At 41.5% G+C, this 21,627-nt stretch overlaps 1 protein-coding gene across 12 annotated transcripts; it reads right to left on the reverse strand.

Annotated features, from left to right (window-relative positions):
• Positions 1 to 157: 157 nt before the first annotated feature.
• On the reverse strand, positions 158 to 20,093 carry zmynd8 (zinc finger, MYND-type containing 8). 12 transcript variants are annotated; one of them, XM_082532741.1, is made up of 22 exons: positions 16,689 to 16,824; positions 16,528 to 16,596; positions 12,565 to 12,641; positions 12,119 to 12,270; positions 7,151 to 7,372; positions 6,848 to 6,961; positions 6,390 to 6,455; positions 6,054 to 6,146; positions 5,872 to 5,959; positions 5,568 to 5,623; positions 5,389 to 5,466; positions 5,162 to 5,277; positions 4,567 to 5,066; positions 4,172 to 4,306; positions 3,859 to 4,014; positions 3,144 to 3,677; positions 2,514 to 3,011; positions 2,109 to 2,305; positions 1,816 to 1,896; positions 1,641 to 1,719; positions 1,298 to 1,537; positions 158 to 1,142 (listed from the first exon to the last, which is right to left on the reverse strand). In XM_082532741.1, exons 1-22 carry the CDS (start codon positions 16,700 to 16,702, stop codon positions 964 to 966), a joined length of 3,744 nt encoding a protein of 1,247 aa, XP_082388867.1. In that variant the 5' UTR covers positions 16,703 to 16,824; the 3' UTR covers positions 158 to 963. The 12 variants fall into 12 exon arrangements, with proteins under 12 accessions (XP_082388867.1, XP_082388869.1, XP_082388866.1 ...); XM_082532743.1 differs by lacking the exon at positions 16,689 to 16,824 and adding an exon at positions 15,766 to 15,859 and having other exon boundaries at positions 7,151 to 7,294; positions 16,528 to 16,549; XM_082532740.1 differs by lacking the exon at positions 16,689 to 16,824 and adding an exon at positions 15,766 to 15,859 and having other exon boundaries at positions 3,156 to 3,677; positions 16,528 to 16,549.
• Positions 20,094 to 21,627: the final 1,534 nt, after the last annotated feature.

Raw genomic sequence — 21,627 nt, forward strand, 5'->3', positions numbered from 1 at the left:
TTTTTTTTTTAACAAAATGTGATTTGTCCTAAACTTAGTGGATTTAAATAAGTCTAATTCAGCTATTTACTTGATATTTGTCCCAACATGTGAATGTTTGCCAAATGAGCTCTTATTATTATGAGCTGATATTTAAAATTTACTTCAGTCACAACTCTTTCTATGTTACTTTTTTACTTTACTGTTTTTGTCACAATTTACACAGAAATGTACAATTCCGACCTCTCAAAAATCTGTTTTTGATAGGCCCATAAACGTCTACTTGGGGGCATTTGATGCAGATTATGGAAATGTTCAAATCTTAAAATGTGCCGCAGCTGTTTCATTGTTAGTACAGTCTTATAACATTTACATTCAACCAAACCCTAAGGTTCCCCTCAACTTTAGAGACAACTAAAAGATCAAATGTAAGACTGTTTTTGTAATCATATAAAACAGCTTGTTTAAAATGTGTATTTGTTACTTTCTTTGCAGTATACAACAGACAACAATAGAATAACAAATAAATTAACACAAAATACAAAATAAGTCATTTACAGACACTTCTGTCAGCAGTCCTCTAATCTACAACTGAGGTGGTTCATTAACACGGGTTACATTTCTGTAGTCATAAATGGTTTAACTGTTGTCCAATATACCACTGATATGTTTTATGACACTCAAGCATGCTCTTAAGCTCTTTATACTGGTAGCTGCCTATAAAGACCAGCAAGAGAGTGCAAGAACATACACTGTAAGCTATTTTTTAAACTGCCGCACTCTGCTGCCAGTCGTGTTTTACACCACTCTGCAGTGGGGGAACCATGTGACGCCCGAAAGGCAAACAAATAATATAAATAAAAAATAAATTGATTTTTTTTCACTTTCAATTTGGAAAAGGCTGTTGAACAGAATTACATGGACATATTATTGTAGTGGGAGGAAAAAAATTTACATTTACATTTTCAAGTATGGTAAGCGTGGTTATGACAAAGTGACGGCAACACTGTCAGTGCTCTTTTCCATGTCACAGTCTTTGTCCGAGGATGACGCAGAGGCTGGTGTGTCTCTGAGAGGGTTTGGGCCACCGCTAGTCTGCCCTAAACCTTTATTTGGGAGGTCTGCTGTAGGCTCGGCCTCAGGTTCCTGCTGTGGAGCCGTGGCTACAAATAAAACAAAAAACAGCCCAAACTAATTACAACTACCGTAAGAAATGAATGGTGGTTATACAGGCATGCAAATGGAGAGCATAAGAAAATACAGTCTTTGTTTTTGTCAATATGATCCTCAGCATGTTAGTGACGACATGCGCTGTTACCTGACTGAGTGCAAGACTTCATGTGTTCTGGCCAGTGGGCTTGCTGACAGGGGTAATCACAGTAGCTGGTATTCCAGCAGCAGTAGAAGATTGCCTCTTTCCTGCAGTTAGCACACCACTGTTTCTTCTTTGTCTCATCCACTGCCTGCTGCTTCTCCAGCTCCATCTGTTTCTTCACCTCGCTCACCAACCTCTCCCTCTCCTGCTCCAGACTTTGCCGCATCTCTGCCATCGTAAGCTCTACATTGAAGAACACAAGCGTGACCAAACACGGGTAGAACTAATTGTACAGTGTGAGGGGAAAAAAAGACTGCACGGTTACGTTGACTGATAAAGTTCACACCAAGATTGTGCTTCATTTCGGACAACTCTTGCTGATGCAACCACTGTAATTTCTCTATTTCAATCCTCAGTCTTCTTATCTGTAAAAAAAAAAAAGAAAAAGATAAAGGCATACGAGGATAAGGAAATGAGCTGAATCGTTTTCAGTCTATATGCAACCGAGAGCAACCACCTACCTCTGCTACTGTATTCCCTGAAGGATTTTTTGAAAGGTCGTTGTAGATTTCACTCATTGTACCTTTAATTGCATCCATTATCTGAAAGAAAGAAGACAATTTTATGAGGATGTGTCATTAAAAATGATATACTTTGCCTCTCACCCAGACTAATAACACAAAGGTTGTTCTGTCACTAATATGTAGTTTTAAAGTTACCCAGTGCTAATGTATCTTGTGTATTTTTACTACACCAGCAGTGTTTCCAGTGAAAACATAAAACAAATTGCTTGTCTAAGAAAATATGCACTAACTTTATTTGTGTACTTGGCAATGTCTGCCGCCACATCTGCCGAGGCAGTTGGGATATACAGGTCTGTTGCCACTGGTGAAGGTGCAGCAGCCGTGCCTAAACTCGACGCTGCCATCATGGCAACGGAAGCTGGGCTACTGGAAACCAGCGTGACAGCTGAAGTGGACGTGCTGAGTAGGGTGTCTTTTTGTTGAACAGCTGGAATAAGAAACACTATTATTCACATGGTGAAACATGCAAGTAGAACATTTTCACTGTAGCCATGAAATTGTAGTATTCTAATTCATTTTGCTCTTTAGGTCTGTACGTTGTCTAACCACTCTTACATGAAGGAATCTTGACTTGTATTGAGTCACACAGTTTTAGGTCATACTTAGTTTAGCATACCGTGAAGCTTGTTTTTTACCTTTCACCGCCTGTCTGGTCTGATAGCGTGTGCTTTGTGAAGAGGAGGAGACTGCTGTAGAGCCGTTTGCAGCTGCCTGGGTCTGGGTTAGCACTTGCGTCTGGCCTTGCCTGGGAGATGACGCCTGCATTTGTGTGGTTGCCACAGGTTGCTGGTTTTGCTGCTGACGTTGCACCTTCTGCATGTGCCATTTCTGAGAGGAGGTCTGAAATTTAGCTGTGGGATTCCACACTACAGCCCTCTGTACCACTGGCACTGTCTCTCTAGGCAGCAGAGGGCGCTGTTTCTTCAAAGCCGGTGTGGTCGAGGTGGAAGTGGAAGGGGGGGGTGTTGCAGTGGCACTGGATGCAGACGCGAGGCTGATGGTTGCAGGAGAAGGAGCAGTGAAGGAGACCACAGTGACAGGAATGGCCACAGGGGACTGCATGGAAACACTAGAGGGTGTGGAAGGTGCCGTGCTGTTTTGAGATGGGGGCGTTGACGTTACAGAAGCTTTACCTACAGGAAAAATCATATCTTATTTGCCAATTTTGCCCATACAAAGTTGATAAGGTTTAAACAAAATAAGGACTATAACATGAAGTGTTAGACGATTTCTAGTCAGACACACAGAGAAAGTATAACTGTCACCTTCAACTTTACCAGTAGTTGAATCTTTAACAGTAGCGCTGTCTTTTCTTCTCCTTTTCCTTTCCTTGCCACCTTGCTCCTCTCCAAGATCAATAACCAGTTCCCTCTCTGAGTCAGAGTCCTCCACTGGCACAGTCTGCTTTGTCTCTTGTTTCACCTGAGACTTTTCTCTGGGAACAGGTGATTCTTGAGGTGCTTTGCTTTTCTCTGGGCTCTCTTTTTCTACTTCACTGCTCGTTTTCTCTTTAGTTTGAGCGTCAGACACCGTCACACTGGCTTCGCCAGCTGCTGATTCAGTTGCTACAAGTAAATCAGCTCTACCCTCCTCTTCATTGCTGGGGGAAGGTTGGTCTTTGACATTAGTTTTGGTGGGTTCCTTCTGGGGCTCCTCACTGGGTGCTGTGTCTTGTTCATTCTTGGTCTTCTGCTCCTCATCGCTGCCATACTCACTGTCACTGGAGTCAGATTTATCAGTCTCTTCTGAGTCACTGTGTTCAACACCTTTGTACACATCCACAGAGATCTCACCAATACCTACAAAGCAATGAAAGAGGCTGTCACATCACAATAAACTGTGTCCTGGGACATATCTATGAAGAAGGTCCCAAAATGACAAAAACAAACAAAACCCAATTAATATTTCAATTATGGCACTGGTAACAAATTATCAACACAAAGGAATTACAAAACTGGCCTCAGTAGTATCTCTACTAACCCAACTGAGCCTTGCAACTCTCAATGGTTTTGTCTAAGTTCAGCTGGAAACGGCTCTTGATTTGTCTTTTTGGAGATGTGAGGACAGGTGTGGCTCCTTGTTTCTGCTGAACTGTTTCACTCAGCTCCTTTAGGTCCATATCTGCTTTACTTCGATCTAGAGAATGTGCATATGTACATGAGCAATAAGGAAAGGTTTTATGATTTGACAGTCATAGTGTGTGCAGTAGAAGTGGCTTTTAAAATAGAGGGAGACATTTTTAAACACATTATTGTGTGTTGTAGTTTTTGTTACAAAGACATAAAGGATTCACCTAGATTAAGGTTCAGAATACTTCCTGTCTGTGGTGTCTTCTCCTGCTTGGGGATGCCAGGAGCTTGAGAGGGTAATGATTTGGGGCTGTCCAAGGAACCACCTGCACCACCAGGTCGAGGATGAGCTGGTGAGACTGTCGATAGATATTTGTTTTGAAACAAGGTCTACTGTCTACACAATGCAGATATAAGCAGACAGATATATGCAATGCTTATTACATATATATGTTTTTAAATGATGTTATCACAGTTGCTTTATATCAGCAGATATACTGATTTCATTTTAAAGGTGACTACAGGTTTAGTAGTTGATAAATATATGAATAACCACATCTGCTAGCAACATACTGCTCATAGTTGATACAGGGGAGGACTTGGAGTGGCACTCACACACCTGTGCAGTCCATGGACTCCTCTCCTGTACTGAACTGGCTGTTTGATGCTTTTGTCTGGGACTTGTCGGTTGTTTCTTGTTCCCCATCTGAACCTGTATGAGCAGAGGAGTTGGTGCTCATGGGTGAGCGAGGCATGTCAGTGAGAGGGAGCCGGCGTCCTGCTGCGCTTCCTCCCACCCCAGCCCCAGGTAACAAGGTCCTGGTCAATGCAATTTTAGGCGATGCGGTCATATCAAAACTCAGCTTGATCTTTTCTTGCTTCTCAGGTTTGATGGGACCTGACGAGGGGTTAGAAGGATCCAGGAGCATCTGAAAATTATTGTCCGGCGTGTACGGCGTCCTGAAGGGGGCGTAATTAAACACTCCAAACTTCTTTCTCATATTCTCCACATAGACCTCCATCTCTTGCATGGCACTGTTGAAAATGCTTTTGGTCTTCTTTACAGAAAAAGGAATTTCCTTGGACATGAGGTAACAATTGTTTAAAGGAACCCAGGCCCTGAAAGAAGAAGATCAATAATATGTCTCTCGTTTTAACACAAAGACTGTAATATGCCACCAAGCCCAAGAAACTGAAGAGCAAAGCACTGATACCTGTCGTGCTGCCCAAAGAAGCGAGCATCCACCTGCCCATCTTTGTCCCGCAGAGCTTTAGCAGGCCAGAATGGAAACCCTTTCAGTTTGGCCCACACTAGAGGGTGCGGGTTACTCTGCAGACATACAGTAAAACACTGGAACTACAGAGTTGTACTCTAAAGATTTGTACATTTGAGAAGGTTCTGATAGCATGATCAGCAGAAACTTCAGGTAACTCAGCTTACACAAGGCTCACAGAACCAGTTGTCTCTCTTTTGGCACGCAGATAAATAACACTCAGGGCAAACTTCAATCTCATTCATCTGAAAACAAAATGAAACAAATAAATGTGCATTTAAAGATGGCTAAATTAAGTTTCAGATGTCATAGTGTTACCCATAATGAAAAGTAAAGTAATATTTACCTCATGTTCACAGATTTTTACTATCACCTTAGCTGTAGTTGTAAGTTTGTGGTTGCCTGAAATAAGGACATGCAATTAGGTAAAAACTTTTAAATCTTTTAGTTATACGGTTATTTTATATAAGACAGAATTACTGTTAATTGTCCTCATCTGGAAATGCACTCTAATAACACATTAATATCAGCTAATCTGAGGAAAGTGTAATTATCTGCTATTAACACAGTCATGCATCGTGTGCATTACTATACTCATTATACCATAACTGTAGATAAGTGTAATACAGCTCACACATCGAGGAGCATACCTCCGTTGTATATAATACAATTGTGCAAGATCCATTTTGCATCCGCCAAAAAGGCCTCTGTGCAGCCATACATTTTCTTTTTGACATTCTGTGGTGACAAAAAGAAATGATGTTCAAATGTCAAATGATTCAACTTTTCCACATTTACACTATCCAATCGTCGCGACTGCTCAACGTATTACCTTCTCAAGTGTGCAGAGATCCATAGGATGAAATATATACTCTGCATAATCAGGATGCTGTTCAAGAGACACGGGTTTCTGGAATGGTTCAGTCTAGGATTATGTAAACAGAGAAGAGAGTGAAGCTAAATAAACTCAACTAAACCTTAGCTTTTTTTCAATATTTATTACACCTTAACCTAAATCTTATTTTTCAACACCTGTCCCCTCTGCCACAAACCAACATGCTACCACCATGCTACTACTAAAAGTTCTAAAAGCCGCTTCAAACAGAAGGAGGAATACTAGTGGAGGAAGAAATCATGACGGGGTCTTGTTAGTGGTGTAATTGATTACCCAATTATAAGTCTTTCTCTGCGTGGAAGCTGCATGGGGGGAGCGAGATGACAAGCGGGGATGATCCTGAAAGAGAGTGAGAGGGGCAGCTGTATCCTCACCACCAGCTAGGATATTTACTTTCATGGTTTCCAGCCATGTCAGGCCCATCATTATCAAATGATTGTTAGTTGTGTTATTAGAAATTATTAGCACATGCAAATCAATATTATACCATGCTGGACTGTTTGTGAGGAGGTTGCACCTCAGGATGTGCAGATTATCTGATATGACAGATGGTAGTACAGTTATCGTTTGGCTGCAAAAGGTGTCTAAAAATCACCACTGGTCAGCAAAGAGGAGATGCCAAAATCCCAGTGATATACTGCATGTGAACATACACATGAAAAAGAAATTTGTGCCTTCAAACTTTTTAGCAGCACGAATTTCTGGAAACACAGGGGTAACAGAATACTTACACCTGGTTGTTTCATCTTCTGCAGGGCAAACTTTAGCAGGTAAGACAGCTGATCTATAGTAAGCATCATCATGGCTTTGCTTTGAGTCTCTATACACTCGGCAACTGTTATTTTCTAAAAGACACCAGGAGAAAACAAACACTTTTGTTATATCTGCACTGAGCATACGAAAGCCTGACAACCTATCTTTGTCATCTACAATCCATACTTACTGGTTGGTCTTATTTTATTAAGCCAATATAAGTACAGGATTAACCTACGCTTTACAACACTAATATATTTTTCACATTCCTGAGTGAGTACCTCACACTCCGGACAGAACCAGTCGCCCTCGGGCTCGGCTGGTAGTTTGAGACACTTGGCGTGGTACACCCTGGGGCAGAGCTCACAGCAGAGCACCTGGCCCTCGCGGTGGCACAACCAGCAGTAGAAGTCATTCCTGCCGTCCTGCGGTACAACATCAACAGGGTCTGTGGTGAGTGCTGGCTGCTTCACATAGTAAAAGGGACCATGTCTTAGTTCTGACTGGAATGCAGGCAAAAGAAACACAAAGTTGGGGGAGATCAAAATCAGGCCAGAGATTAGAGAAGCCAAGCAGACATGCAAAGCATTGACAAAAAGCACACAGAAGTTACCATCCAAAACACAGACTGACTCTCTTACACACTGACTGCTGTTTTATGAATCTACCATAAAAGAATTACAAGTCCAGTTATTCTAGGTAATGTAGCTTCATTCCGTGATTTCAGTCTGTGTTTTATAACATAAAAGGGGAAAACAGTGTGGACAATCTTGATGGGAATCAAGGTTGAGGGGATAACTAATTATTTACAAAGGACAACATAATGGGCAATGTGATTTACCACCAATCATTTATCTAATGCAATCATATTATCTCTGGGTACTCTGGGGACTTCAATCATGCCTCACTATCTGTCACTCTCCCTAACTTCTCCCAGTATGTTGACTGCCATACAAGGGACAGCAAAACCCTGGATCTATTGTTTGCCAACACAAAGCAGGCTAACAGTGCATCACCCCTCATCCTGCTTGGCCACTCAGACCACAACCTGGTCCTTCTCCACCCCACTTACACTCCTATGGTGAAGAGGAACTCCCCCACGAAGAAAGTGATAAGGGTGTGGTCTGAGGAACGCACTGAGGCCCTAAGAGACTGTTTTGAATGCACAGACTGGCAGGAACTCTGCAAGCCTCACGGTGAGGACATCGACGCCCTCACCCACTGCATCACGGACTACTTTAATTTCTGTGTTGAGAACACTGTGCCTTACCAAGAAAATACAGTGTTTCTCAAACAATAAACCGTGGGTCTCCCCACAACTGAAGGCCCTGCTGAACAAGAAGAAGAGGGCTTTCTGGTCGGGAGACAAGGAGGGACTTAAGAAAGTCCAAAAGGATCTTAAATACAAGATCCGAGAAGGCAAGGAGTGCTTCAGGAGGAAGACGGAAAACCAACTCCAACAGAAAAACATCAGAGAAGTCTGGAGGAACATGAAACAAATCTCTGGCCACTTCCAGGACAATGGAGGAGCCACAGTGTCTGCTGGCCGGGGGTGGGCTAACAACTTGAATCTGTTTTTAACAGATTTGACAATGGCCCACTTATCACCTCTCCCACCCCCCAGGTTCCATTAACCCTCCTCCAGTTGCCGCCCCCCGGGTGCAATGCCATTGTCACCTGAGCTCTCCTCTCACCACAACCCTGCTTCAACCCTATCCACACATCTACCCACAACAGAGCCAGCCCCACCCTCCATTCCAGCCCAGCCTCACATCTACTTCACAGCTGAGAAATCAGCTCAAGAGGACGAAGGCAAGGAAGGCAGCAGGTCCGGATGGAATCTGCTCCAGACTGCTCAGGGACTGTGCAGACCAGCTCTGTCAGGTGGCCCTGTACATCTTCAACCTGAGCCTGAGCTTGGAGAGGGTTCCTGAACTGTGAAAGACTTCCTGTGTGGTTCCTGTGCCAAAAATCGCACAACCCAGGGAGCCCAACCACTTCAGGCCTGTTGCCTTGACTTCTCATCTGATGAAGACCATGGAAAGGCTCATCCTGCACCACCTTCGGCCACTGGTGGGCTCAGTGATGTTCGCCTACCGTTCTGGAATTGGGGTGGATAACGCTGTCATCTACCTGTTACACCGATCCCTCTCTCACCTAGAGCAGGCGGGGAGCACTGTGAGGATCATGTTTTTTGACTTCTCCAGTGCTTTCAACACCAACCAACCTGCACTACTGAGAGGAAAGCTGGAGGGAGCCGGAGTAGGCAAACAGCTGACTACATGGACCATCGACTACCTTACCAACAGACAACAGTATGTGAGGCTCCATGACTGTGTGTCCGAGGTGGTAATCTGCAGCACGGGGGCACCACAGGGCACGGTTCTCTCACCTTTCCTGTTCAGCCTTTACACTTCAGACTTCTGTTATAATTCGGACGATTGCCATATACAGAAGTTCTCAGATGATACAGCCATCATTGGATGCGTATCAGACGGGAATGATCAGGAATACAGGGGGGTCGTCAGTGACTTTGTTGGCTGGTCTGAGACCAATGTACTCCAAATCAACACCGGCAAGACAAAGGAGATGATCATAGACTTCAGGAGGAAGTCACCCCCTACAACACCGGTGAACATCCAAGGGAAAGACATTGAGATAGTGGACTCTTATAAGTACCTGGGTGTTCACCTCAACAATAAACTGGACTGGACTACAAATACAGACGTCCTGTATAAGAAGGGTCAGAGTCGACTCCACCTGCTGAGGAGACTGAGGTCCTTCGGAGTCTGCAGGACTCTGTTAAGGACATTCTATGACACTGTGGTAGCATCTGCCCTTTCCTATGCAGTGGCCTGCTGGGGGAGTGGATGCACGGACAGGGACAGGAACAGGATTGACAAACTGGTGCGGAGGTCTAGCTCCGTGCTGGGATGTCCCCTGGAGTCTGTAGAGGTGGTTGGCGAGAGGAGGATGTTAGTAAAGCTGACATCCATCATGAACAACCCACATCACCCACTGCATGAGTATGTGAGTGGGTTGAGCAGCTCCTTTAGTCAGAGATTGAAACACCCTCACTGCAGGAAGGAGCGCTTTCGCAGATCATTCATCCCAACAGCAGTTAGACTCTATAACTCCTCAATCACGATGTCATAAGTCACTGGACACTGTGAACATCCATGGTCACCACTTCATGCATAATGGACCTTCCATGTGTATGGACATGTGCAGGTATATATGTATACATATGTATATTTAGTGTGTACATGTGTGTGTGTACATGTCTATAAATAGGAATAGTAGTGGTACAATAGTTATGTCAAGCTATATAGTTTATGTCTTCCATATTTCCAACCATATCCATAATCACATACTGTGTATGCTGCCATTGTATATAGTGTATTATCTTACTTTTTTTCACTGATTGTACTTATTTGTATTTTTGTATTTCCTTCTGATATCTGTACCTGAGCTGAGGTGACACAAAAACTTCCCCGTTGTGGGATCAATAAAGTCTTATCTTATCTTATCTTAATGTAAATTTGTGATTTGCTTTGAGCAGAAAGCAAGCAAAGCGTTCACATGGCAATGCAAGCTAAATCATAAGCCACAAGTAATCATGTAATTATTATAGTACAGATTGTAGGGAATTTTACTGAAATACTGGCAACTATAAAAGCATTTGTTAAAATTACAGCTGCACAGACTTCATTTTCACATAATACTCAGGCATTAACAGTATTAATCAGGTCAAAACTAACAGACAAACATAAAAAATATTGGACATGGCCTCTAAATCTTATATAAGCCCTATCAGAAACTTCCCAACGATACAATACATCACAAAAGAATTATCTTGTGCTATTAAAATTGTGTAACTTATTGAAGTCTGAGTTGACTTAAACTTCATGAATACTGTAGCCTGATTTGTCCATGCCTTTCACATTCAGAAGGGACAATATCCACTGCTCTTTGCAGTAAATAAATCTGGCATCTTGAATACACCTTTTGGCAAAATCACCAGTGATTGGTAATGATACAATATCTATATAGGCTAGTGCAGGATATTTAATCCCATATATTGAAAAGCAAAAATTCAAAAGAGTGAAGTGCTGATATTTTCTAGTAACATGTGATTCTCTCCTAAATATTTTGGATCATCTATTATTACAAATTTGAACAAAACCCCCTAAAACCCTTTTACATTATCAGTGCCACTAGATAAGAAACAAAATATTTTTGTAATTATCTGTGAAAAATGAGCCTTTAATTAAGATAATACATAAGAGCAAAATATATTTTCTTTTAACTATATAAATGTATCTTTAAAAAGTTTGGACTGTTGATATTTTTTATCAATTTTACTTAGGGCTGCACGATTAATCGTTAGAAAATCGCGATCTCGATTCATACTTATGTGCGATCTCATTTCCAAATGACAACGATTTAAAAAAAAAAAAAAAAGACGACGATTGTACCGCATTTTGATCCGGGACGTACTCTGCATGAAAACAAGCGCTCACTTTTCCTGCTCAACATATGACAAGGGCGGAGCCTTATACCACGTGATACAGAAGCTGTGCCGTGTGAAGCTAAAATTGGCAGGGAAAAAACAACGGAGAGCACGACAGGGATGACGAGAAAGTGACAGGAGAAAATCCGTTCCGGTCAACCACCCAAACATCAATAACGGGAACCTTATACAGCGCTTCCCTAGACCCGTCGAACTCTCGCAGGCACAAAGAAATTACGGAGGCTATCACTTATCACCTGACCAAAGATATGGCTCCCATCAACACTGTGCAAAACGAGGGATTTAGGAAAATGATCAACACCCTAGACAAACGCTACACAGTGCCGTCCCGCAACTATTTTTCTATTGTTGCACTACCTGCTCTATACACGCAGCGTCGAGCAACGGTGGAGACGGAATTTCAAGCAGTACAACATTTTGCGGCAACAACAAAACGTGAGACATTTGTTGTTTTTATGTTTATTTATTGTTTTTATGTTCAGTCTCAACTGTTACGAAGTTGATGTGCAGTTAATAAGTGCAATAAATATTTATACTGGAAAAGAAAATCGTGAGAGAATCGTGATCTCAATTCTAAGCCAAAAAATCGTGATTCTCATTTTATGCAAAATCGTGCAGCCATAAAATATGATCAACTAGTTGTTGCTGTGTTATTATTATAAATGTAGTTTATTTATAAAAAAAAAAAAATCCTCAGCTGTGAACTGACTGGTACCTGGTCTTTGCTGCTGCTAACAGCACCTGGTTTCTTCTTCTTTTTCACTGGGCACGGTGAGGTCTCAGCAGAGGAGTGACCGTTGGATGACTGAGAAGGACTGGGCATCTTTCTTTTTGGTGCCACCCTTTCTGTTGAACCAGCCTCTGAAACTGCAGACAATAATCAGAGATCAAACAGACATATTGATTCTAAAAGCAGGAAAAAGTATCAGAAATGACAACCATCTTTTCTTGAACTCACACAACTGAGTGGCGCCACTAAAATAGCTTCTTTCAGATGTAATCTTACTTGCAAGGGGTTGCCACAGGTGAACTGTGAGTTAGCTCGTCTAATTCATAGTAATAAACCAAACCAAAATCACTTTACACATAAAAAGTTTAGAAACGCTGCAGGTGGAGAAAGAGAGCCTTACCATCTGAATACCTTGCATACTTTATTTTTACCTTTGGACCGTGTTGAGATCTCCATTTCTTCTGTTACAGCCTGTTCTTCTGTTTTTCCCTCTTCTTCTTCTTCCAAACTGAAAATAACATTGCCACAGGTATTCAAATGTGTAGTGCAGTCAAATGTAACAGTCAGCTGAAAATGTGTCATATTGTTATTTTTCTAAATGTTTCGGAAAAGGGGAAAAGACACCGCATGGTGTATGAGGAACGTTACTTTCTTAGTGTAATTACGATTGAACCAAATTGCACGTAAGAAAAAGGACCAGAATTAATAAAGCTCACTGCTGAATACAAAATAACCTCTCTTATTAATGACTTCCAGTTGTGAGGTTCATTAGTAGGTATGCAAGTGGTCAGGTTTTCTTAACCTTATTCTATAACTTTCTGGATCACCTCCTATCATGTGAAGAAAAGTTCTTTTAGAGAAAAAATGACAACAGGTTTCTGGTGAGAGTTGGGTCACATAGGCGAGAAGAAGTGTCTCAGTATTTCAAGAAAGGAGCTGAGCTAAAGTATTGCAGGTTTCAAAGACTTGATGTGAATGATATCCAGCAGTAAGTCTATGTCATGTCAAGAAATAATTCCTTTGATTTTCAAAGGTAAAAAAGGTGAGATTGACTTTAAAAGACAGAGTAAGCAAAACTTCAACAGCACAACACTACAAAACCTGAAAACAAATGCTCCACTGGTAATAGTCCTAACAATTTATGTGAATGTTTTGCAGCTAGAAGACTCAAAATGAGAGAGCAAACCAATATACCAGCAGCTCAGAACAAAGGCCACATCTTGATCTCAAGGAAAGTTAAAATTAACCAATACTGAGACAACATGAGTACAATGTGTGCTGCCATTCTCCATTTATTAGTATTAGACACTTTTCTCTACTGACCTAATAAATAGTAAATATGAAAACACAGGAAAGAAATGTCTGCGTTTTCTGACATCCAACAAGTTAACAGCATGTAAATAGTCTAAACAAAAAGTCATATTCATTAATCGAGCCAATACCAGCCAGCGCATCGTAGTGGAAAGCACAATCACATCCACAGTTCTGTTGGAGAAAAAGAACATTCAAATGCAATCCAAAATGTGCTCTCAAACCAACAGGTTTTTTCTCATCTGAGTCACCTTGGTTTACAGGTGCTCTGTTGTCGTTTCTTTTGTTATTACGGTTTTCTCTGACGCCACAGCAGATGCAGTGGCCTCTGTGCTCAGATGAACCAGGTTTTTTCCATATTTATTTCCCTTACACTTCACAAAAACACCTTTTAAATGTATTGTTTTCATCCAGCTAGAATACTGCTTCCATTTCGATTATCTTGTTCCCCAACCCCCACACCCTTCAACCTCCTCAATCCCTACAGTAAGATGAAATGACATCCAGAAATACAGCACATCTACAGACAAAAATAAGAGTGCAGTGAAACTGCTTTACTGGCCTCCTCATCCAGCCTTTCTGGACAGCCTTAGACAGTTTACCCCTGCACCATCATGTCCTGTCCAGGCCAGGAAATACAACAACACACAAAGGGAAAGAGAGACAGGAGGGAACTCACTGCTGTCTATCCTGACAAAATCCCTTTATAAATCAGAGACCACAGCACGTTCAGTTCAGCACATTGTAACCCTGTAACCTTCTGACACATCCCCTTCCACACCCACCACTGCCATAACAATCATGCCTCAATGTAGGAAATGAACGGCATACCTTTTTTCCTTACTCACATACAGATTCTTCAGCCTATTCTTTAATCTTTATCTTTATCAATTGAGGACGTTGGGGGATGAGGGAAAAGATGGGTCCAGGTTTCCCAGAAGGCCTTCTCTCCCTGCTGCTCTCTCCTGCAATTGACAATCTTTAACCTCGGCTGCGAGCTGCCGATTGGCTCAAGCACCACACGGAGGTGCCTGATTGGGTGCTCAGCTCGGTGTGCCACACAGGCTCTCTTCTCCCCGCTCTCCTCAACCACAATGCTGCAATGCAGAGAGGACTGATCCTCGCTGTCACAAAAACAGTCGTGAAAACCAAGTCCCTCACTGCCTTAAAACTCCATCCAGTCATACTCTGGCTCTGTTCCTTTTATCAGACATGTAAGATGCAGCCCTACGGGCTTGACAAGGAGGGGATCAGATTCCTTCTCTCTGTGCTCTCAGCCAGTATATGTGTATGGCGTCCATTTTGAAGACTCTCTCTCTCTCTCTCTCTTTTTTCCTCACGCTCTCTCTCTTTGGCCAATGTGCACACTGCACACATAGCACGTACACACGGCACCAGTCAGATCTGCTGCACAGGACCACATGCAGCTTATGATGTGCCCCGGCATGCTGATATATAGCAAGGGCCCTAAAGGTGGACACAAAGATGAGGCTGAAAAATGTCACAGGCCTTTTACACACTATGGACTGCATAGCCTCCTTCCTCCATCTACTGTCAGCCTGAAAATCTGAGCACACAGTGTGACGTAAGCTGACCGTTAAAGCAGAGGTATTCATTTTTTTAAGCCAAATATATTTATTTCCTTACATCAAGTACCTCAAAGACATGGATACAAATAGCATACACAATTCAAACACAGTTCTCATAAAACATAAATACAGACTACGAGATAAAACAGATACACGCTTAAACGTTTGACACTAGGAAACCGTTCTTGGATACTCCTGGTAAAAAAGGAAAGCGTGATGAGCGAGGCACAGAAGTCACTAAGAATTACTAAGCAAATGACCAGTTTTCTGTGGGAAAACCATACCTTAAAACATGTTATATCTATTTAAACATGCGAGGAAGGACTCTGTAAAGGCACAAACCAAACTAAAAAGGCTGTATGTGTAGGTGTGAGTGTATCTGTACAAATCCTGAAAAAAAGCGTAGTGGAATTGGGGGGGATTAAACACATTACCAGACACCATTCACAGCAAACTGAGTGTTGACTTTGTTGTTTCAGTCCTTACAAATCGTTCCTGAACCCTGGTCAAGCACATTTATAAACACCATATTATATCCAGGCCATAACCCCACTGGTTACATTTGACTTGCTCTGTCCATTATAATCATTGTCAATAATATTACATGGTATATAAATAATGTTGCTAAACCGACAGAAAAATGACACAATCATTGACTGAATTTAAAATGTGTATCTTCTCCATGCACACAAAACACCAACACCATTATGCATAAACAGAATTCAATCTAACCTGGTCGACTTCAAAAAGGCTGCAAAAGCTTCTCTGGATGAGATGAGGTTTCTGTGCAGAGCCTTTTGAGAGGAAGTCCTTCCCTTCTTTCCTTCTGTCTTACATACAAATACTCAGTGTGCTTGGAGCAGAGGGACAGAAAGGGGAAGCTCTCTAAAATGGCTGACACTCAGCAGCAGAGAACAACACTGGGAGGCAGTGCACACCATTAAGCTCAGGCAGTTTTTCCAAGCTCGTGATAAATAAGCAGCTACAGCATATTTACTCAATAAATAATTTGTATTTTTATAATAATGATGATCAGCTCACAGGCTTTTTAACAGCATGTTTGTTTGTTTTTTGGGGGAGGTTGCATTCCCCTTTCTGGGGTGAACTGGGTTCCGGATGAAAATACAGTTTTATCATTTACAGTCTGTTCTTCCCTGCCGTGTTAGTCTGGCAAACAATTAACAAGAGTACCCTGCTGCCTTGCTCTCATTCTTGTTCGAGGTCTAAATTAAACTTGCTGTGCTGTCAGTTTACCATCTGTTAATTCCTCTGGGATCTCCTCTCTGAACTGCTCTCCCATCCTGCCTGGTTTCTCTCACTGGGCCTGTCAAAGGCCAGGGACAGTCACAGAACGTCACTTCTCTTTTGAACTTTACAAAAGGAAGCAGGTTTTCTTAGTCAGACCATACAATGACCTTGGATGTGACCTATGGCCCTCTACTATGCATATTCACAGAGCCAACCAGCTAGCAGAGGCTGTCTGTTATACTATACCATGCATTGCTCTCCTTCCAGGCTCCACTCCTGTGCTGTGAGTGACAAATATGCTTCCCCTCCCCCATTCTGTCAGACAAACCTATATTATTACTCAGGCACAGATCTGGTGCCTCATAGACAAAGTAGTATATGTGGAAAAAGATGAAAATAAGGCTTACCTCTGTGGATGCATGGCTAAATACTCTGTGTGATATGTCAATGCTTATTAAAACATGGAGGACAGCCCTGTCAGCCCTCACCCTGCTCAGAGCACAGCCACGGCTCTCCAAGCTGTCCGACTCAACTGTTCAGATAAAAGCTACGCTAGGACTGGCTCCATGTGCTGTCAGCATATAAGGCAGCTGCTGATTGGCTGGTGTATTTCCTGGCTGCTTGTCTTTTGTTTAGCACAGGCAAGCTGAAACGCAGTACTCAGAGCTAGCAGGAATCTCTAGGCCCAGATCAAAATAATCAGCCACTGACAACCCACACATAACAAGAAGCCTGCAGACAACTTGCTATAAAGGAGCTCTTCAGTACAGCTACGAACAGCAGTCAGCAGTCACATGCATAATAAACAGGCCCGTGTGGTGTTAGAAAGGAATTTGTCTCACAAGTTTCCACCCTCAAAGTAAGCTGACATCATGGGAAAGATAAAGAAACTGCTATGTAAATAAAAGCCAGTGGGTAGGCAGACACGACATGAAATGCACTCTGTGTGTTTGACCTGTAAAGGTTCAGTCTGAACACCAAATTACAGTCATGTGTTTCAGTCATACCTGGGCCTTTGAACTGCTGTTGTTTGTTGTTAACAATGTGGTTGCAGTGGTTCAGTTTCTGTTATCACTTTCAACCATGCAGTATAATTCAATAAGAGTATAAGAATCTGTATGTTACTTTATATTTCATTGTAAAGGGTTCACACGTGTTTCTTTTTTACATTAAGCTTTATTTTCACTTCTAGCATTAAGTGAAACCTATAAAGCAAAAATTTAAAGTTGCCTAATTTTGACCAATTTTCTGTATAACCTTTTTTCAGTCTTTCCTGTCACTGAGGAGCGATTTTGAACCACTCTTCTTTATAATCCTGCATAAGTTCATTGAGGTTTGCGAGTATTTCTTTATGCACAGCTCTCTTAGGCCCTGGCACAGTGTTTCAGTCAGGCTGATGTCTGGTTGAACCACAAGAACACCTCAATTCTTTTCTTTTTCAGGCATTCTGTTGTGGATTTGTGTGTTTAGGATCATTGTTCAGCTGCATGATGCAGTTTCATGAAAGCTTTCACTATGGCAAAGCAAGCTCAAATAATTACCCCTCCACGACCATGCTTGACAGTTGGTATGGGGGTGTTTGTGCTGATATCCTGTGTTTGGTTTTGGTCAAACATCTCCACTTTGATCTCATCTGTTCAAAGGACATTGTTCCAGAGGTCTTGTAATTTACTCTGATGCTGCTTTGCAAAGCTAAGCGGCCCTGTAAATGTTCTTTTTGAGTGAAGAGGTTTTCTCCTGGCAACTCTTCCAAATAAGCCATACTTGTCGTTTTCTATTTTCTTTCTCTAATTGTAGTGTTATGAAAATTTGACGTTATAAACATTTAACATGCTAACTGTAAAGCTACCCTACATGTCTGTAGTCCAAATTGTAGCTCCTGGCTTTTTTGCAGTTTCTCTGAGCATTGTATAGGCTGACCTTGGGGTGAGCTTGCTGGGAAGATTGGCAGCTGTCTTTAATGTTTTCCACTGTTGAATAATCTGTCTCACTGTAGAATGACTGACTTCATGTTGTTCGGAAATGGAAATGAGGAGCAGCAATTACTTCTCTAAGATCACTGCTGATGTCTTTCTTCCTTAGCACTGTGTTAACACACACCTGAATGCCCCAGACCAGCAAACTGCAAAAAAAAAAAACAGCTTTCACAGAGGTAGTCACACCTCATCAGTTAATCAAGTCCATTTGATTAGCAGTATGTGACGGCTACTTATCCTCTTAATTCCTATAGAAAGAGCAAGGGAGTACCTCTTCCTGTGAAAACTACGTGTTTGTCTCTTTGAAAATAAATAAAATGCAGTGCGATGGACCACAGAGGTATTATCTGAAATTTACACCCTTAACTTTCTCATTCATGAAAACACTTTACTCTTTATAACTGAGTCATTAATATTCTTCAAACAAAGAGCCCACGGAGCTGGCTTGTTTAGCAAAGATATATAGACTCATAGCTCAGTGCTCACTGCCAAAATAAAATTGGCATTGGTGACGCAAAGCCATCTACAGAACAATAAACTGCAGATAATAAACTACCCACCGCTCCTGTTTTCTATTCTAAATTCCAGGCATACATCTTGGCATGGAGTAATATGCTAAAGAAAGGAAAGCTCATTATTGTTCCTCTGTGAGGAAATGATTATTCAAAAAAGCCAGAGTGCAATTACTGTTGTATATTTCTGAAAACGTAAAAGGTTTGTCTTTTGAGCACCACCTGGCTCATTTCCTCAGACGTTTGTGGCCTCTCTTCTACAGGAAGTAAGACAACACTGACCTCTAGTGGTAAAACGTTATCACAGCATGCCACTCAGTAGCCCATAAATTCACTGGACGTCAAAAATTAACAAATTTATCTGAATTAATCTTCTAGTCCAAATGATAGCTTTTTTCTGTTGATTCAGACACATATGCTGCCAAATGAAGGAAATGAATGTTAGATGGTGCACGGTGTATAATAATGGCAATGATATTGTAGTTGTTATTTATTACCTTCGCGAGATGAACTCGGAAAATAACGATGTAAACTTACTGAAAAAAGTTAAACATTGCCAGAAGAGCGTGCTAAAGACTCTGGGGGTCAAAAGAAGAAAAACAAGGAAAAAAAAACTGCCCAAATTCTTCTCTTCGTCTGTATCTCAAATCACTAAATACCCCTTAAACCAGTAACTGCTAGCTAGAAAAGTACCGGGTGTATGTAATCTATGATACATGATTAAATAGGAAGTTGACATAGAAACCTGTAAAATAAACTATGACTACACATATAACTGTGTAGAATCAGACTTTAGAGGTCCTTCTGCGAAACTGTCTCAACATATAATAAAGGTTTTAGGTATGATAATGAGAAAATTGAAAATTAAGACTCCTTTCGTGTATGTAGCCTGTTGGTTGCTACCTACCAAACGTTTCTAATTCATGTTAATAAAAAACTGTGTGTCGGGTATATGAAGAAAAATAAATATCATGTTTCCTAATATCAAATGATAAGGGAACTGTTCCCACGACACCTCTCTAGCCAAATAAAAACAGCTCAATGATTAGCTTGATAGTTAGCTATAGTTGTTACCGCATAACTCATTTCCAACCATTTTATGGTCGGAAAAGAAGTCGGAAAAGTCTGACATATAAACTTTAATATACTTGTGCCATACTTGTCTATTCAAACCGTACGGTTAGGTGTCCACACTGTAGACTCCGCCCTGTGACCTTCGTATTTGAGTGGAGCTGGAGAGCTAGTAACTAGCCTGGCAGGCCCCAAGATGGCGCCCTAGTTAGATTTTTCCGGTGCTCCTGATTTAGATTTATTTTCCTCTCTCAGCACATCAGTTCTGCGGGTAAAATAAATCTCCCTGTCACTGCGCATGTTTTGTTTTGTTTTACCAGGTTCATTTCTTGTTTTTCAGGAAGACATTTACGTGAATTGCCCTTCTAATAATTTTGCTTTACCCACTGCTTACCCAAAGAAGTGATTAGCCTACCTCAGAAAAATTCCTGACAATGCCCGGGTGACTTAAATATATTTAATTTTATTAATATCTTATTCATGTGTCTAAATGTAGATGTTTTCACGTTTAACTGATAATTTGATTTGTCTAATGGCTGAAATGCAGCAAACCAAAAGTAAAGTCTCTTTTTTCCCCTGCATCTTTGCACTAAAAATCACACTACAGCTTTAATAAACGGTATAACTTAAAATCGTTCTTTCAAACACAGAAACGTGGAATGTGCAGTGATCGTGTTTTTGTCCTTTGTGGTCATACGCAGTGTTGAGAATGGGGGGATGGGAATGGGTGCGGGGCAAAGAAAGGCATGTGGTTAGCTGTTTGCAGGTAAACCGGTCTGAATACATTAATGATTGTGGGGCTATCTCCTGTCCTTTCAAACTGCTATCTCCTGTCCTTTCAAAGTGGTAAGGGGAGGGGGAGGGGATAAAGTGTCTTGTACTGGGGGCAGCGGTCAGTTTTCCATGTTTAGTGGGGGAAGGGGTACAGACAGAGGGCCACTGGGCCCCTCTTTGGCTCTTCATGGAATGCAACTGAGGCTCTCTATAGGCCAACAAACAAACCAAAAGAAACGAACAACAAAAAGGCACTTTTTTTCTCTCCATGAAAAGCACTCATGGGTGTGGTTCAATCCATAAGTCTTTATATGCTCATGTTACAATGATACTTTATTCATCCCAGGGGGGACATTAAAATGTTGCAGACACTCAATTAAAATATAAATATGTAACAAATAAAATGTAAACTCTCTATATTATAGTATATAGTATATATAAAAATATACTGTACATGTGTACAAGATAAACAAGATATTACTTGTGAAAAAAGTCCTGGAGACATGAGCAGGAGTTGTAAAGTCTGACAGACAGGAATGACTTCCTGTGGCACTCTGTGGTGCATCATGGGTCAAAATGGCCTCATGATCATGTATGACACCCCTCAGGCAATACTTACCGTCTTCACAGCAAATAGATAAATCAGAGTGCAGGGGTGGCTGCAAGTGCTGCAGCAGTTTGTGTCATCTAAGCAATTAGCTGTAAAGATAATATGTGACCAGCCTTTCACTTTTTTTTTGTTACATCCAAAAGTAAAGTGTTCCGACAGGAAAGATCAAGTAAGGATCTAACTGCATATTTAATACTTTTGCTTGTTCGCTCCCCTCGCCCTCATCCTGCTGTTTTCTCTCCATCTTTTACCCATGCCCCTTCTTAACTTGTAAAAATTCTGAACTGGTGTGCCGGAGAGAACACTGAGGAGATTATTTATTTAATTTTTTATCATCTGTGGTACAGCTTAAGGGCCACAGAGATTCCATGGTTATTTAAAAAAAAAATGACAGTATGCCATT

The sequence above is a fragment of the Aulonocara stuartgranti genome, assembly GCF_965226115.1.
Source record: "Aulonocara stuartgranti genome assembly, chromosome: 5".
NCBI lineage: Eukaryota > Metazoa > Chordata > Actinopteri > Cichliformes > Cichlidae > Aulonocara > Aulonocara stuartgranti.

Coding starts and splice junctions, on each gene's coding strand:
- zmynd8 (XM_082532736.1), bottom strand. Junction 12,642..15,765: donor GCCTTTTTGAAGTCGACCAG/GTTAGATTGAAT, acceptor TGTTATTTTCAG/TTTGGAAGAAGAAGAAGAGG. Junction 1,897..2,108: donor TTGCCAAGTACACAAATAAA/GTTAGTGCATAT, acceptor TCTTTCTTTCAG/ATAATGGATGCAATTAAAGG.